General features: G+C 43.5%; 1 protein-coding gene across 7 annotated transcripts in view; it reads left to right on the forward strand.

The window, feature by feature from the left end:
* The window catches only part of DZIP1 (DAZ interacting zinc finger protein 1), an 81,581-nt gene that overhangs the window by 9,660 nt on the left and 53,223 nt on the right, over positions 1-18,698 (forward strand). For 4 of the 7 annotated variants that reach the window (XM_045009727.1, XM_045009745.1, XM_045009718.1 and 1 more), the window contains exons 2-4: positions 4,288-4,903; positions 11,236-11,320; positions 14,486-14,613. In XM_045009727.1, coding sequence (XP_044865662.1) covers positions 4,442-4,903; positions 11,236-11,320; positions 14,486-14,613 — 675 coding nt within the window. In that variant the 5' untranslated portion in view covers positions 4,288-4,441. The remainder of the gene's footprint in view (positions 1-4,287; positions 4,904-11,235; positions 11,321-14,485; positions 14,614-18,698) is intronic. The other 3 variants (XM_045009736.1, XM_045009759.1, XM_045009769.1) reach the window with 3 other exon arrangements.

Genomic DNA, 18,698 nt, shown 5'->3' on the forward strand with positions numbered 1-18,698 from the left:
GTGTGCCAAGCTTGCAGCAACCCTCCAGCACATGTAGAATGAGAGCTGCATTGCCAGTGGAGAAGCACATGGTGATTGCACTCTGGATGCTTGCAACACCAGATTGCAACTGGTCAGTGGGAAATAATTTTGGATTTGGAAAATCTACAATGAGGACTGATGTTGTGCAAGTGTGTAGGTCCATTAATCGTATCCTGCTACATAGCACAGTGATGTTCGACAATGAGCAGGGAATAGTGGATGTATATGCAACCGTGGGGTTCCTGAACTGATGGGATGATAGATGGCATACATATCCCTATTTTGACACCAACCCACCTTGCCACAGAGTACATCAGCAGAAAGGGTTACTTTTCCATGGTTATACAACTGTTGGTGGATCTCTGGGCATGCTTCACTGATATGAAAATTGGCTAGTCAGAGAAGGTGCATGACGCTCATATCTTTAAGAACATAGGACTGTTCAGAAACCCGCTGGCTTTCCTGACCAAAGATTTACCATTGGCTATACTGAAATGCCCATACTGATTCTAGAGGACCCAGCCTACACTTTGCTCCCCTGGCTCATGAAGCTATACATTGGCCACCTCAACAGCACCAAGGGAAGGTGCAGCTAGCAGCTCAGCAGATGCAGAATGACTGTTGAATGTGCTATTGGCAGATTGAAGAGACCCTGGCAGAGCTTGCCTTAGTCACTAGATTGATTCTCAGTGAGAAAAATATCCCAACGGTTATAGCTGCCTGTTTTGTCCTGAATATCTGTGAGGCAAAGGGAAAAAGCTGATGCCAAATATAGAGTGAAGGTGGAGTGACTGTCTGCTGACTCTGAACAGCCAAACACAAGCACTATTAGAAGAGCTCAACATGGAGCTACGCAGTTGAGGGAGGCTTTGAGAGAGCACTTTAATGGTCAGCTACAGTACCGTTCTTTGGTGCACCGTTCTCTGTGCTTGGAGCTTTGGCTGTTGCTAAGAATTGTGTAATGCTTACTGTACATTTATAAATATGACTGGGTGTTTTCCTGAAGCTATGAATTATGTGGTGTTTGGTGTGCATTTACAAGTAGTTTGCTTTGAGTATCACTATGCATTCTACAATATTTGTTGTGATGCAATAAAGATGATGTGATTCTCCAAAAATAGAACTTCATTGAATGCGGGGGGGAGGGAAACAGCACAGAAAACCAGTGTGGAAACCCCCCACAGGTGATGCTATACACATTTTTAACATAACTTATTGGACTGAAAATTTAATATTATAAAGGAAGTAAACATGTATGTCCACTTCAGTGCACAAATGTAGACAGTTGTGGCTACACATAGATGAACCGTGGTTCTCACAGGTCTGTGTATGTGAAGGTGTGGTTTTCCTTACTGTCCCCGGCTTGGAGTAGTAACAATGTGCCTTATAATGCCACATGGTATGTTGGAGCATAGGAGGCAGCGACCATGGAGTTCTTCAAGAACTAAATAAGGTGGAGAGTCCAAGATTTTTAAACCTGCGGATCCATCACAGTCTGCAGCATTTGGGTTTGCAGCCTGAGAAGACTCATTATGTCCTGATGGGATTTCTGGGTCCGTCTTCTCTGTCTTTTTCCATGCTGTCAGCCATATTGGTCTTCCAAGCCCTTCGTTCACAGTCTGATGCAGCACTGGCTTGCAGGATCTTGCAGAACATGTCCTCCTTCATCTTTCTCCTACTTATCAGGGTCAGGCATCATGCAAATGGGAGAGGGCTCCCCTTAAGGCTACCATGCCAGAAGCTGCTGATAAAAACAGACAGATGTACTCCAGGATTTACAATCAGAAGGGAAAGATAAGTTTCAAAACTCCTTTCCATTACTCCCATAAACACTTTTAAAAAGAAATGCTTATTAACACTTCAGGTTTAGAGCACCTCTTCACAGCACTGCTCACCATCCCCAGCCACGATGAATATGGCCCACCAAGGGTGAGGTGGGAAGGATTTTCTGTTCCATTAATCTATAACATTTCAGTTCCTCTTCCATGGGTATAAATATAGGGCAATGGCACTGAATATTGGCACTATTTTCCGCTGGCATTGGTGATCTTAGCTGGTATCTCACTCCTGAGCGTAACAAAAGCACAGAGAGCACAGTTGCTAACGTTCTGAACCCGCACAGGCCTGTATGCCGTTAGCTGTTTACTACTATGGTGCTAGCCAAACTCATCACGGAATGACATAAGAAAGTTCCCTATTGTGGAAGAAGAAATAAGGCAGCCATCTGTAGAAATCTTCAGGAGAGGATTGTGGAGTATCTCCATGAAAGTTTCATCAAGATCTCTCTGATGGATAAAAGGGACATCTCTATGCACATGAAGTGCTCTACATCCCTAACCAACAGGGGAATGAAAATCAGATGCAACTCTGCCTGTTTGTTGTATTTCTGTCTCTTCTTGTACAATGAAACAATGAAAAGTCAATATCTTTGTCTTGTTAACTTGGGGATGGACTGAGCGTCATCTTTAAATTTAAACATTCTAAGGCAAAATGCATACACACACGCAAGTTCCTTTCCCCTTGATTAGGCTCATCTGCACTTACCTGGTGGGACTGGTTAGATTGTGGCACAGTCTCAAACAGGTCCAGGCTCGTGGCATGGTTGGAGTCACCCACTGCATCTTCCCTCCTTCTCCTTCTTGGTGTTCACTACAGAGGTCTCTGCCTTAGGCTCCTCCAAGGTATCCACAGAGGTCTGCTGGGTGCTAGTGGGATCTCCACCCAGTATGGCATGCAGTTCCTTGTAGAAGTGGCAGGTCTGCAGTGCAGTACTAGATCTATTGCACTCCCCTTGATCCCAGCCTGGCGCACCCTCTTGTACCCCAAACCTCTCATCCCCAGCCCCACCCTGGAGCCTGCACCCCCAACCAGAGCCCTCACCCCCTCCAGCACCCCAATCCTAATTTTGTGAGCATTCATGGCCCGCCATACAATTTCTATTCCCAGATGTGGCCCATGGGCCAAAAAGTTTGCCCACCCCTGCTCTATGCCATCTGGGGAGGTGGTTTTACTGCATCACTGTAACATGGTGCTTACATTGGCTGGATACAAATTTGAGTGTAGATACATGCAGGAATAGGTTACGTCAATCTAACTTTGTAGCATAGACCAGGCCTTATTTAAACCAAAACCCTGTGTGAACATTCCTAAACTTGGTTTAATATTGATTTAACAAATTAAGTGGTTTACCCAAATTGGTTTAAAAAAAAATTACACCTTTAATTAAACCCGTGCAACTTTGAATAAAAACAAGGCCCTAGTCTCATGTGTGCTTGCATGCTCTCTCTCTGTCCTTCTGCATGGCGATGTGGGTTGTATATGTGCTGTACGGGGATGAATTATACAGGCGTGTATATTGGAAATGGGAGATGTGAAACATATGACTAGTGGGTGAGGTGTACTGGAAGGGGTTGTGTGATGTTCACGGGAAGTGGCTGGAGGGGAAGAAATGTAGGATGTGTTTGTGGGGTGAATGCTATGTGGAATGTGTATAGGGATATAGGGATGCCTGTGGGGATGAGGAGGGGGTAGAGTGGGGTGTGTATACAATATGAGTTGTGTAGGGGTGCCTGAGGAGGGGGTGATATGGGATGTGTTTGGAAATGACTGGAAGGATGAGAAGCTGAGGTGTATATGCCAGGGGTTGTGTATGCAGGGGGGCAAGGTGTTGGGAGGTTAGGAAGGATGATGTGGGGTATGGTGTTTGGGGAAGCGGTGGTGAGGATAGGGGTAAGATGGTCAGGGCCGGCTTTAGGAACTGTGGGGCTCGATTCGAATACCTGGCAGCAATCCGGGTCCTTCGGCGGCACTTTGGCAGTGGGGGGGTCCTTCACTCGCTCCAGACCCCCGCGCCACCGAAGTGCCGCCAAAGACCTGCACCACCGCCGGGTATGTTAAAAAAAAAAATTTAAAATTTAAAAAGGCATCTAAGGCGTGGGGCCCGATTCCGGGGAATCAGGGGAATCGGCCTAAAGCCGGCCCTGGAGGTGATTAGGGATGGAAGAGTGAGGTGGTGAGGTGTTTGGGGATGAGGGGAGTGAGGCGGTGCCGTGTGTGTGGATGGGGGGTGAGCGGTGTGGATAAGGGTGTGGGGGGGTGGGCATGTGTTTGGGATGGGGGATGAGGAAGTGAAGTGTGTGTGTGGGGGGGGTGAGGCTGTGGGGGTGGACAGGTGTTTGGGATGGGGGATGAGGAAGTGGAGGGGGGGTAATATAGGGAGGAGGCAGGGGAGGTACCAGGCGTCTCACTTTCGCTCTCTCCCCACAGCTGCCATAGCAACGCAGCAGACACCGAGGAGGGGGCTCTGGGCTCTGCAGCCCAGCTCACGGTCAGAGTCTGAGGCCAGGGCCGGCCGCCTGGTGGTGGGACTCGCGGCCCCGTGCCCAGCAGTGCCTCCCTCTCCCACTGCAGCCTGGACGGGATGGGCAGCACTGCCGCGCTGGGCCTCCTGCCCGCTTTCCAGTTCCGGCCGCGGCACGGGAGCCCAGACTGGCGCAGGCTGAGCGCCGTGGACGTGGAGCGGGTGGCGAGCGAGCTGGACGTGGCGGCCCTGCAGGAGCACCTCGGCCACGTCACTTTCTGCAGTGCCGAGCGGCTGCTCTGCCCGCATTGCCGGGGCCCCGCCGACCCGCTGCTGCTCAAGCTGGTGCGCCTGGCGCAGCTTTCCATCGAGTACCTGCTGCACTGCCAGGAGCACCTGGGCGCCCAGCTGCAGGGCCGCGAGCAGGCACTGCGGGCGGCTGACACCCGGCTGGAGGAGCTGGGCAAGGAGGCGGCCCGGTGCGCCCAGGAGATGAAGCTGCTGAAGGAGGAGTGCAGGCGGCGGAAGAAGATGATCAGCACCCAGCAGATGATGCTGGAGGCTAGAGCCAGCTATCACCAGGTGAGACACACTTATAGTCACTGCTGGCGCTCAACCCCTCCATGGTGCAACCGCAGGGCAGGCAGGCAGGCAACACTGTCTTACCTTGGGGATATGCTCCCCCACCCCTCATGAGATCCATCAAAATACCCCAGAGGCTGCGGTTTCATTCCCAGCACTTTGGGGCCAGAATCTCATACCTCTTTAGAGAGGAAGCGTTTGATTTCCAGCTAATCCTATTCACTGATAAGCTTTTTCCAGGCTTGTATTCATTTCACCATCCTGTGTGACATACCTAAAGTGAATCTGAAGCGAATGATTAGGCGAGGTGGAAGGCAGGCAAGGGAGTATAGGGCATGTTAAGTCTTAGACTCTTAAACTGTTAATTTTTCTATCAACTTTCCCATTTTTTTTTAACAAGTATTTTGAGAATTTATAACTGCCTTAAAAGGTGTTCCGAAATTTAAAGACTATACTGGGCTGAAACTTGGCAAACATGGCCTCGGGCCAACTTTGTGTGTTTGTGTGTGTGTATTTAAAGTTAATTTAACTCTCATGAAAGATGTTCTAACCTGACACTCCTGAAGGTCAAAGTCCTGTTTATCCAAATAGTAGGTACAGCATGTCCCTGCCAGCAGGTACATGGGATCTTGGGGAGCAATTACCACACGGATGGGGTGCAAAATAAACTTTATTAAGCAAATGCAAAAACAGGGAAAATTCAATAGTATGGAGTATGGGGGTTGTTAAGGTAGACAATTGGGGAGGGGTTTCTTTTTGGTGAACAGTAAGGGGGTTTCAGTAATGGGGTACGACACAGTAGGATACAATACAGTGGGTAATCAGTTAACACTGAGGTATAAATGTAACAGGTAGCTAGCGATTTCTATGTAAAAAGGTGTGTCACAGCAGCATATGACCAACTAACAGTTATGGATAAAATGTGTTAAATAACAAACAATTGTAGGTAAAAATGTGTCATAGTAGTGTAAATGTAGAATGTGAGGGGTATCAGAGAGGAAGAAAATAACCAATGGGGTTTTATGCTAGAGACTTAAACTTAGTGAGACAGAACAAACAGGCTGCAAGCTTAAGCAGCAGAGAGAGTGTAACAACGTAGAAAGACACAGAGAAGCTGGGGGGGAGTGTTTGCAGTGGGAAGACAGACAATTACAATTATACAGAACACAGCAAAATCTTATCTATGATCTAACTTAACCAAGACTACACAAATTAAAACACAACACAATGCAACAATTCTCTAAGCCTAACTTATAAAGTATAATGCTAAACTTAACTTAATGGGTGCACCTTATGCTAAGGGTAGTTACAGAGGGCTGAGTGGTGTGTGTCCAGGACACAGCTCCAAAGGGGGGGGGTGACTGCAGCAGTGGGGTGGCTGTAAGCAGGCTTATTTCTAGCAGCAAAGGCACTGCAGAACTAGAAACAGATTACAGCTACAGCTTGGGTCTGCCTGCTGGGGAAAGAAAGCCAGCAGCCAAGACAGGGGGAGTTTAAGAGAGGTTTTAAGACACAGACCAAGATTTAGCTTGAGTCTGTGTGCTGGGGAGACAGAGCCAGCAGCTAAAATAATAAAATAAAAGTATAGAAAGTTTCACAGAGGGATTCCTTCCATCCCCCAAGGCAGCAGCAGAGGCAGAAGCAGCAAGAACATCAGAAGGCTCGGTACAGTCTTGATAATCAGGAGATCTCTCAGGCAGCAATTCATTCTTCGTGGGTTTTTTTTTTTCAAAAACGGGGGTACGCTCAAAAATAAAACGAGAGCGGAGAAAGGACCCCCAGAACCCCTGGTTGATCAGACCAGGCAGCAATGCAAGAACCTTTCTGAAGTCTGTTAAAAAAATGTCTGTTTTTAAAGGCAAACCCTGGCAGCTTCCCGCCAGTAACTCTGATTGGCTCCCCCTCTTACAGGGAGGAGAGAAGGCAGAGAAAAAACTGCAGGCAGCCACAGAGGCATGTTTGGACTAGCCCTGAGCCCAGAGGTATGACTCATGCCCAGGATCTTAAAAACACAATAGGTCTTGCAGCTCTGGACAGTGCCCACCCTACACCAAGCCCAGGTTTTAACAAGGTGATAACAGGACTAACCCTTTGAACAGGGCAGTGGTCCCACTTAGCATAAGTGACCATCCCTTTGAGAAGGGCAATGGCTCTGGTTAAACAACTTAAGGGGCCCTCCCTTTGAGAAGGGCAGAGGCCCTGGTAAACAACTTAACAGCCAGGGAGGGGCGGCCACAGGAGGAAAACAAGAACAAAATGGAGCTGTAACAGACACAGCATAGGTAGGAGCAATGCAAGCTTTGCCATGCTATGCCACCAACATGTTTCAACCCCAACTGGAGGGAACATCAGCATGTCAGTGGGCTAGGAAAAGTTTTGTTTCTAAAATGTCTTGATTAAGGAATAATTTCCATCTTAAGTTCAGTGGTCCAGTAGGAAGATATTATATTTTGTCCAAAATTCTGTATTTTTAAAAAGCAAATTATGCTATTTGTTGTATATTTCCCTCACTTAGGCCCCAGTCTTGTAATGGTATCCATGTGGGCAGAATTCATTAGGACACAGTGGGAATACAGGGTCCTTGTGGATTCAGTTGCAGGATCAGGGCCTTAAGGAGAAGCTGCTGATGTGATTTGCATTTCAAAAGGTCTAGATGTCTTGTTTGACCAGAGTGTCTGACCTGAGTTGAAAATGAAAACTGAGTGAGCCTCTGCATCAGTTTAATTGTAAACTCAACTGAATGTCAAGTAATCCCTTTATTGTATTTGACAGCACAAATATGTGCATGCATTCTCTTCAAAATGCATTTAGGCCATATCTGGCTGAGTGGAGCCCGAAGAAGAATCGAGCAAAATAGTGGCCTTGGAGTATAGTTCATCTTCCTTCTTCTGTTCAGCCGCATTTATCTCATTATCCATTTAAGGCCATATAAAATAAAAAGCTCTTTCTCCCCCTTTTATCTCTTGGAGTAAATTATTATCTCTAAGAATTAGACAGATCTAGTGAGGGATGAGTTCAGAAACTGATATTGAGTAATATCTGTAAAATGGAGTGAGCACTGAATGAAGGACTCCAAGTTTTCTATATCTAGTATTTGTAAGTGCAGATTGACTAGTAGGCAACAATTACATATCATTTGTCCGTATCAAGCATTTGGCTGTCCTAGACTGCCAGACAATGGGGTTTTTGCTAGTCTTGCTTGGTGTAATTCAGGTTCCTTGCCCATTAAAGCTTTGGCCCCTTAATGAGCAAGACTGTAAACAGTTACTTGCCTTTCTTAATGCATGTGCACTTTATTTTCGAAGTGATGTACAGTAATTGAGTTTTGAGTTTTAAGTTTAATGTCTTTAATCCACGTCCAGAACAAGTGAAAACTGTAAAAATAAGAACTGTCAAATGGAATTGCTATTAAGGTGTGATAATTTTAAGGCTCAAAAACTCAAATAATATCTTTCTTAATGCTGAAATGTCAGTTTTCTAGTATATTTGAATTTCTCATATTTTGATGATTTGCACAAGATCTTAATGTTACATAAAAGCTTTTTTGTATTTAATACTATGAAAAATAGTTCGAGGAATATTGTCACCAGTAATAGGCACATAGTATAAACCTTCCATCTGCTAGTTGTTGAATAAGAGCTTGCTTCTACTACATGAGTTTAATGCTTGAATGGATAACAGTATTTCACAGCCAATTTAATACCATAAATCATGCGCAATCTGTTACAGTGTAAAATCCCTGATGGTTCTTTGCTTTGCTGCCATACTATACCTTCTGTATCTAGGTTTTATGTCAGTACTTCCTTTCATGTATCCAACAAAATGTAACTTAATTATTAATGGTTTTAGTGGTGGTTGCAAGACATTTATATTTAATATCATACTAGCTATCAGTAGTAGAATTTCAAATTCTAGATGAGACCTGGGAATTTGACTGTAATGAACAGATTTTAAATCTGCTGAGCAAGTTTGAAATTGTCTTTTACATTCATATTACATCAGTGTGACTGACTGACTTAAGTGTGCAGTTGTGGCTCCCTTAAGCAGATTTGTATGTTTTGAAACATATACAATAGCCAAGGATAGTTAGCCATCATACCTTATGAAAGAAATGTGGGGTTTTGAGTCACAATCTGGTTCAATCAGTTTCAACATCTGTATATTTTGTTCATGTTTTATAGTAGGTCTTCTGTTTATCACTCTTAAAATGGGCAAAATGTACTCTAAGGATGAATTTAAAAACTTTAAAAATATACTAGTAGGATCAAAATTTGATAAAATACTTATCTCCATTTATAAAAGATGAGTGTAAATGAGTGTGTTAAATGCACACCATTAGAGGCAGGACAAATCATAAAGAATGTGTAAACGTTCTGTAGTACATTTTGTATATATAAAAAAAAAGTATGTAACTCGGCACCTTACTACAGCCTCTGCTTTTATATTTTTCCTGAAAGGTTGGGTGGGAGGCAGATTCTTGCAGGTCTGTGCTGCATGAATCAGTGAGTTTCTGCTGTATTTTGTTATTAATTTGGATCCTAATAAACAGTGCTTTTATTTATCTGTAACTGTCACCCTTTCTTGCTCCAGCTCCTCCTCTCTATTATCCTCTCCAGCTTGATTCTCCCACAACTCTACTTTTCCTTATTTCATTCCCTTTCTAAGTGTCCTGAAAAGCAACAATGCTAAAAAAAATCTAAGGATAGTAGGTTTCTGCAAATTTCATCAGAGTTTTCAGTATAATATGGGAAGGAAACAAAAAGTCAGTGCAATTTTGGGTTGCAAACGTTGCATCCTGGGATGGGCACTAATAAATCTTTACATAGCTCTGGCACCATCACACCTGGATGTACCTTTAATTTCTGGGAATTTCATTAATTCAGAGGAATGCAGATGAGCTACAGAAGACCTTTGAGGGTTGGGGAGATTGATTTATGAGAAAAGGCTAGGCCCCTGATCCTGCATTAGAATCTGCTAAAGTCAATGGGACTCCTCATTAGTGGAACCTGATGCAGGATCAGAGCCATAATAGAGTTATGCCTTGACTGCCTGGTGATTAAGGTAGGGTTGCCAGGTGTCCGGTTTTCGACTGGAAAGTCTGATTACTACAGGCAGGGGAGGCAGGGAGGCGCTGGGTCATTACCCACGCCAGCCCCTACTCAGTCAGGGCTGCCTCCTACCTGCGTTGGGCGACTGCAACTCCCAGCCTGGCTCCGCGGGTGAGTCCCTCCCGACCCGGGCAGAGGGGAGAGGAGCGGGAGAGGGGAAAAGCAGTGAGTGATGGGGGAAAGGGAAGAGAAGTGAATGGGGTGTGGGGTCTCGGGGGAGTGAAGAGGTGGGGCAGGGGTAGGGTTTGGGGTGGGGGAAGAGGGCATAGTGGGGGATGTTTTGGCACTCTTGCTGGAGTGTCTGTTTTTTAAATATTATAAAGTTGGCAACCCTAGATTAAGGGGTGGGGTGTGTCCCGATAACAATATGCAAAAGAGAAGAATTTTAGCATAATAAAAGAAGGTATTCATATATAATTTATCAAAAGTAGGGATGGAATCTCCCTTGCTTGGCACATTTAAAACGACTCCACAAAGCAGAAGTAATATTGCATTTACCAGATTGCCTGGATGACATATGGTATTTTATGATTCTACCTCCCCCCCTCCCAACGTGGATATAGTTTCAAAGTGTGCAATTTAATGCCAAATTTCTCGGTTCAGCTATTGTTGAGTTATATATGCTGGAGGAAGGAGAGAGAGTGTGGCAATACAATTTCACAATGGGAAAAGTACATGTATTTTTCTTTTCAGTTTGTTGAAATCCAAAATAGTGGCATGGATATTCCTCATATTTCATGTTTTTTAAAACCAAACATGGAGCATTTCAGTCCAAATGGAGATTTTATTTTACAATTAAGAGTGAGTGATAATGGGGTAATAATTTAAACTTGTTTTCCACTTTAATTATAACATTAATTAGCAAGTGTGTTTGTGTCTTTTCTCACAATATTGTCAACCATTACCTTCTCTTGAATTGAATGCCAGACATTCTCAAGTGTCTGTGATCTTATCGCTTTCTAGTGGCTTCATCTTACAGAGGATATAATTCCTAACATTACTACTCAAGCTTGAATATTTCATCTGTTACCACCAGCATGCTATGTAATTTAAATTGAATAATGTTGGAAAATTCAAATCAGTATCACAGTGTTGCCATGTACAAGAATGGGCTACTGTATGGAGAAATGTAATAGGCTAATTCAAAAAATGTTAACTGTCATAATTAAAAAGACCAGCACTTAATGTTGTTACCTAAAACAAATATCTATTTGTATTTTGTAGTGTCAGTTTTGTGATAAGGCTTTTATGAACTACTCCTTTCTACAAAGTCATATGCAGCGACGCCATAAAGAAGAATCTCACACTGGTGAGTACTTTCACGCTATCAGGAAAATTAAGGAGATATAGAAATACGTAAAATATATTCAGGATATGGAATTTAAGTTTTTGTGTGACCCAGAAAGAAGTCATTTAACTTATAAGCCCCAGAATGCGTTTGTACATTTGACAGTTAGACTGACCAAATGTGATATGGCAGTCATTTCACTGAAAGATTATAAACGTGGAATAGCATGCTGCCATGTTTAGAATAATTTTTCAAACTGAGTTCCTGCTGAATACCTTTGCCAGTTGCAGAATTCAGAGCAGTGGCTTCATTTGAGTATATGAAAGCTGTGACAATGTGAGTATCATTGCCAGTGAACAAGATGTACCAAGGAAAAGGAAATATTATAAAAAACCATTGTTATCATTATAGGATCCACTCCACCTCCAGTGAAGTTAGTTAGAATTGGATCAGGCCCACAATAAATGCATAGTGATAGTACAATGTGATAGTTATAGGGAAACTTATGATTATTCAACCAGGGTGCCAAACTCCACAATCCAGTATAATCATTGTTGTTACACTACCCTATTTGGTAGATTAATATAAAATGATGTTCTTAAAAACAGGTTTCAGAGTAGCAGCGGTGTTAGTCTGTATCCGCAAAAAGAACAGGAGTACTTGTGTCACCTTAGAGACTAACAAATTTATTTCAGCATAAGCTTTCATGGGCTACAGCTCACTTCTTCGGATGCATAGAATGGAACACACAGACAGGAGATATTTATACATACAGAGAACATGAAAAGGTGGAAGTACTCATACCAACTGGAAGAGGCCAATCAATTGAGATGAGCTATCATCAGCAGGAGAGAAAAAACCTTTGAAGTGATAATTGAGATGACCCATAGAAGGTGTGAGGAGAACTTAACAAAGGGAAATAGATTCAATTAGTGTAATGACCCAACCATTCCCAGTCTTCATTTAAACCTAAGTTAATTGTATCTAATTTGCATATTAATTTGAGTTCAGCAGTCTCTCTTTGGAGTCTGTTTTTGAATTTTTTTTGTTGTAAAATTGCCACCTTCAAGTCTGTCACTGGTGAGTATTTGCTTCAGGTTGGGAGGCTGTCTGTAAGCGAGGACTGGCCTGTCTCCCAAGATCTGTGAGAGTACAACCGCACACCATACAACATAAACTCGAATTAATATGCAAATTGTTCAAGGCACGTGGCCTTTGGCCTTGTGACTCTCAACATTAAATATGCACAAGTTAGCAATACAGTATACATGGTTATTGGTGTATGGTAAAGGCACTTTTTTCCAGGTTGCTTCAGAGGCATTTGCATGTACAGAGTAATACTACATTTTTATTGTCAGTATGAATGATGAATTTAGGGATTTTCTTCTCTGCCTCTTCTGCTTTGTGTCAACTGAAAAATATTTATAGTGTGAAAGACATTCTTCATATTTTTGCTTGTTTTTCAATATATTTTTCTCACTGTGTGCACGATTCATTGTTGCTGGGAGCTGGTGTTCTTTAGCAATGGGAACGGTGTTGGGGGAGGAAAGTCGGGGATAGTGAACCAGAGAGACAGGTTGGCAATGGAACAGGAGCAGCTGGATAGAGGTGGTCAGGAAGGAAGAGCAGCTGGGAGCAAGAAAAATGGGGTAGTGGAAGAGAGAGAGAGAGAATGGAGACAGGGTTTGAACAGTAGCCTGAGAGGCCAATAAAATAGCGGTAGCACTGAAGGAACTGAAAGAAGATGTTGGTAAATTGGTAGAGGAAAGCAGCTGTTATATGCTTGGAAAGAGAGGGTAATGGGAGGAATGGCAGAGTCAATTGAGTTGGATTCATTCTGTATTAGCAAGAAGAATTACTGTGTGAGGGGAGTGATCCAACTCTTTAAACACTTAGGGCAGGAGTCGGCAACCTCTGGCACGCGGCTTGCCAGGGTAAGCACCCTGGCGGGCCGGGCCAGTTTGTTTTCCTGCCACGTCGGCAGGTTCGGCGAACCCCCAGCTCCCATTGGCCACGGTTCGCCGTCCCAGGCCAATGGAGGTGGTGGGAAGCCGCGGCCAGCACATCCCTCGCCCGCGCCGCTTTCCACCACCCCCATTGGCCTGGGACAGTGAACCGCGGCCAGTGGGAGCTGTGGTTGGCCGAACCTGCTGACGCGGCAGGAAAACAAACTGGCCCGGCCTGCCAGGGTGCTTACCCTGGCGAGCCGCATGCCAGAGGTTGGCGAGCCGCGTGCCAGAGGTTGCCGACCCCTGACTTAGGGTATGTCTACTCTGCAATAAGACACCCACAGCTAGCCCATGCCAGCTGACTTGGGCTTGTGTGGCTCGGGCTTAGGGGCTATTTAATTGTAGTATAGATGTTCAGGCTCAGGCTGGAGTCTGGGCTCTAGGACTCTCCCACCTCATAGGGTTCTAGAGCCTGTCTCCAGCCAAAGCCTGAACATCTGCACGGCAATTAAACATCCCCTTAGACAGAGCTTCTTAGCCAGAGTCAGCTGGCACAGGCCAGCCGTGGGTTTTTAATTGCTGTGTAGACACATGCACAGTTATTCCCGTTGTTCTGCTATGTACTCAGATACTGCAGTGATAGGCAAACTTATAAAAACCTATATAGATTGATACATTTTTGAGTGTACATTTTAAACAATTTTTTGACAGTGACCCTTAAAATGAAATTCTGGGAACAGAAGTTTCACCTATCTAATTCTAAAGAAATCCAAAACTGTATCTCTATATGGACTGATAAAGAAAGTGATTTTAACTAATTAACATCCTCTAGTGAATCTTGCAGAATTATATATTTGGGAGTCATGCCTTTCATTCCTTCTTTGACCTTCTGTCCCTTATATTCCTATAAAACATGTTGAAATTAGATTATATTATCTGTGTTAGATTAGTTCATTTTTATATTAAATATTTCATAAACTTATTTCACATGCTATATTTTAAATAAGACGATGGCTGTCAATCTATGGCCTGTGGAGCTTATTCTAGTAGTCCAGAGAATGTATTATTTTGAGAAGCAATCTGTGAAGAATTGTGATATTGGGAGGAAAGATGATCTGTGAGAGTAGTGGTTCACAGAATGAAAAGGTTGGAGAAGCATTGAAGAAACACACCTGTGGGAAAAATCACATTTCCCAAAAATATAATTAACATTTTTCAAATGTATATTTCTTTCAAGCAGAACATAAGAAGAAAGCACAGACAGATAAATTACAGGATGAGATCGATAAATTGAAGGAGCAGTTACAGCTCACCAAGTCCCTCCTAGAAGCTGAACAACAAGCTCACATGGCCAGATTTTCTAAGGTAGTATATATTGAGTGTTAACAACATCCTACAAGAATCAGTATTCTGGACTGTGTTCACTGACCGTGTAGCTCGCAAACGAGGTGAATAGAAATGAAAACTTAAATAAGATTTTTCTGTTTAGCAGCATTGCTCCTGTGCCACATCAGCATCAGGTACAGCCCCTCCTGCAATTTTAAAAGCCCTATTTGTTACCTTCCACTATCCCTTCTTGTATATATTTTGGAACCAATATGAAAGGCACTGCTACTATTAGCACCTGGCAGTCATCAGAATGGCAAAAAGCTCTTATTGGAGCAGATAGAATGCAGAATATTATAATATTTATTATTTAAAATGCACCTCTACTCGCTATAACATGGTTGTGGGGAGCCAAAAATCCCTACCGCTTTATAGCTGAAACCCCGTTATATCGGGGTAGGGGCGGCAGGGCTCCAGCGGTGATTTAAAGAGCTCCAGCTGCTGCGGGGAGCCCCAGGCCCTTTAAATTGCTGGTGAGCCCTGCTGCAGCAGCCCTGGGGTAGGGGCGGCAGGGCTCCGGCAGTGATTTAAAGAGCTCTGGGCTCCCTGCAGCAGCCAGAGCTCCCGACCCTTTAAAGCGCCGCCGGAGCCCCGCTGCTACTGTGCTATATGCGAACCCGTGTTATATCGGGTCGTGTTATAGCGGGGGAGGGTATCATATAATGCCTAGACACTATGGTGATTTGGCACTTTCTAGATACTGCTCTGTATGTTTAAATGATGGTTTGTAAACAGTAAGATGTTCCTTGCCATGAGAACTTCAATCTAACATAGGCAAGACATGAGATAACAGGTTAAGGAAGGGAGAGCGAGAAGAGGGTAATGGTGAGAAAATGCAAGGAATATCACTTGAACTTGTGTGTTAGCCTTTGAACCCTAGGTAAGTAGCCAAAGGCTTTCAGTAACCTGAAGCAGTAGGTAGCCTCAGCCATTGTGGAGGGTTGACAAGATATGAAGCAAAAGTGAAAAAATTTAAAAGCAGTAATATTGCTTTAGTGGGTAGTTACATGCAAAGGCTTTATTTTATTACTGTTGTTATTAATTTGAATTGCAATAGCATCTATAAGTGGGGAAGAGAGGATAGGTGTAACAAAAATAAAAAGATAATGTGATTACATAGTTAAGCTACTGCACAACTTGATCATTTCTTGATCACAGCTTGATGGTTCCAAATCATCTTGCAATTTTTGTTTCTTTTCAAATAAATAAAATCCTGCCAATATCGCAAGAGAGATGAGTTTTTAGGATGGATTTTAAGGAGGAGAGGATATAGGCCTAACAGATAACTTCAAAGAGTGCATTCTATGAATAAAAGCAGTATGGAGCTGGTTTTTAAGTAAGACAGATTTAGTTAAAGACCAATCTTGATCTAAATGTTATAAATGTAATTGAATTTTAAAATTGCATTGTAAATTGTCCCACTTTTCTAATATTTTGGTAACTTTCTTCTGCATAGCATGGTTATAAAGTTCCCTTTACTTCTACTGCTGACCTCACAGTAGAAACCATTGTTGTTTCCTACAAGAGGCTATGCAAAGGCAACAAGGGGAGAGCAGCCCTTGATGCTGAAAAATGTTTAATGCAAATAGAAGAATCAAGGGGAGACGCTCTCATGGAGTCAAAAAGGCCAGCTGTTTCCAAGAGACTCAGAGCTGGCTTGGGGAGTGAGTAGCTGTGGAAAGACACAGCTAACTGGTTGTCTCCTGCATTGTTCCCAGTGTCGGAGCCTTCTGTCCCTGCAAATGGTTGTATACCTGTGAGTTACCTGTCCTCTCCTCTCTGCAATAGCATACAGGAACCAGTGGAACAGGTGCTTGGAAGTTTATGCAGTGTAGGTGGATTTCTTTACACTGGTTTACATTCCCTATTTGCCATACTAGCTGCAAGTCTCTGATGCCCTGGGTGTTTTGCTCCCCAACTCCTTATGCAAGTTGGGAGTCTATGCATAGATGTAGGTTATTTCAAATCTTCTTTCTCTAACTCCAAGGAATCCCTTCCCCTTTACTATATTGTAGCAATAGGTATGTATATCTACACAACAGCTGGGAGGAGTAATTCTCAGCTTGCACAACAACTAATTGAGCTAGTGCCTAAAGATAGCATTGTGACTGCAGCAGCTCGGGCTAGCTGCCGAATATGTACCCAGGGTTTCAGGCAGGATTGTGTGCAGGCTGCTATCCCAAGCTGCTGCCAGTTGCACTCCTACCACCCTGCTATTTTTAGGTGCTAGCTCGAGCAGATCTAATGTGTACATCTAACTGAGCTGGGAATTGTTAGAAGAAAGAGCAAGTTGACCCAGAGGCGGATATGAGTACAGGCTTCTTTATTGCGATACTTGTTCCCCTGGACCCAATTGTCCAGTAAGCACTGAATTAGTTACAGCACATTCTTTTTGTTTGTTAATATGTACACTCCAACATCCATTACAACACCCCAAAACCCCTTATTAAATAATAAAAACACCCATTTTGTTAGTAAACTCATCCTATCTGTGTACAGCATTACACATATTACACAGGCATTTTACCTTGAAAATACATTTCTTTGCAACAATTTGGTGCCACAAATCTCCCTGGTCAGCAATTCTCAGGGGCGGTAGGAAGGGGCCATAAGCCAGGGCTTGTTTATGTAGCTGGGAAAAGAAGGGAGGAGGAGATAACACTGCTTTACCCAAAAGGTGTCCTTTAGATCCCCACATTTCTTATGCAGCTGCAACATTTATCAATTCTTACAAGCAACAGGGAAGGGCAAAATATGGCAACTTATTTATTAAACAAAGAACTACAGCCTTCTTATGCCTTTGTCCCCTAATGCCATGTCAGCACATTAGCAGCTTCCCAGGTTTCTACTTAACCCATACATATCCCAGCAGAAATTAAACCTCTCAGCTGCCGAGTAGACATACCCTTTGGCATGTCTACACTATCACTTTTGTCGGTATAGCTTATGTCGCTCGGGGTGTGAAAAAACAGCCCAGAGCAACATAAGTTACTCCAACAGAAACGCCGGTGTGAACAGCGCTATGTCGGCAAGAGAGCTCTCTCCCATCAGCATAGAGCTGCTACACGAGCGCTCTTACAGCTGCTCAGCTGTATTGGTACAGCTGTGCTGCTGTAAGCTCTCTAGCGCAGACATGGCCTTAATCAGATTCCCTTATAGGAAACTGCAAGATTGTGTGAGAAGGGGAAAGAGAATGATTCGTTTACTTGCAATGAGTAAAAATGTCAAGGAGAACCAAATATAGGTAGCATTAAATTGTAAATAAGGCTTTTTAAATGTAGCTTTAAAAATCAGACTAAATTTGGTCTTTATTTTACCCTCACATTATTAGAATGAAGTTTTAAAATATTCAGCTTTAAAGCAGCTTTGATGTGAAGCCCTTTTCCCTAGAGAAGTTGCTGCCCAGCTTTTGATGTGAATCACTTCCACACAACTTATCTGTACTAGACTGGGTCTGTAAGGTCAGATACTCTTGGAAGTGAGAGGCAATGTCTCAGTCTTGCAGTCATCAGCATGACTGTGAGGAGCTTTAGTAAAGTAACTCAAAGCCTGTTATCTTTAAATAAATAAATAAATAAAGCATTATGAAAAGCTTGCATTGGAACATGGTTCTGATTCCCATCAATGTGAATCTTTGATCCTAGGTTGCTGAAGAAAATTTCTCATGTCAGCATAGTGGACCTGAACTAGCGTGGGCATTTGCTAGATATGCTAGGCAGTCTGTCCATATTTGATAGTTCAAGTGCTTGAACAGATGGCTCATGCAGCTAAAGCATTGTCTTCTTTATGGCACAGAACACACAGCAATCCCAGTAGTCCATCACAGACATCTTGATGCACCCAAATCGCATCCTTTGAAGCTACAGGAGTCTTAGCTAGGGAGCTGCCTGAGAAGTTCTGAAATTCATGCTTACACTGGCATGAAGCCTCTCTGTAGCTCTTTCCCCTGACAATATTCAAGCTGTCATGGGAGGACCGAGGCAGAAAGTATAGAGACAGGGATATGGAGGGGCTGGCTGAGTACATCCTGCCACTGTGACTGTCCTCCATTGTCACCCCAGATA

Source organism: Mauremys mutica, chromosome 1, assembly GCF_020497125.1.
Source record: "Mauremys mutica isolate MM-2020 ecotype Southern chromosome 1, ASM2049712v1, whole genome shotgun sequence".
Classification (NCBI taxonomy): Eukaryota; Metazoa; Chordata; order Testudines; family Geoemydidae; genus Mauremys; species Mauremys mutica.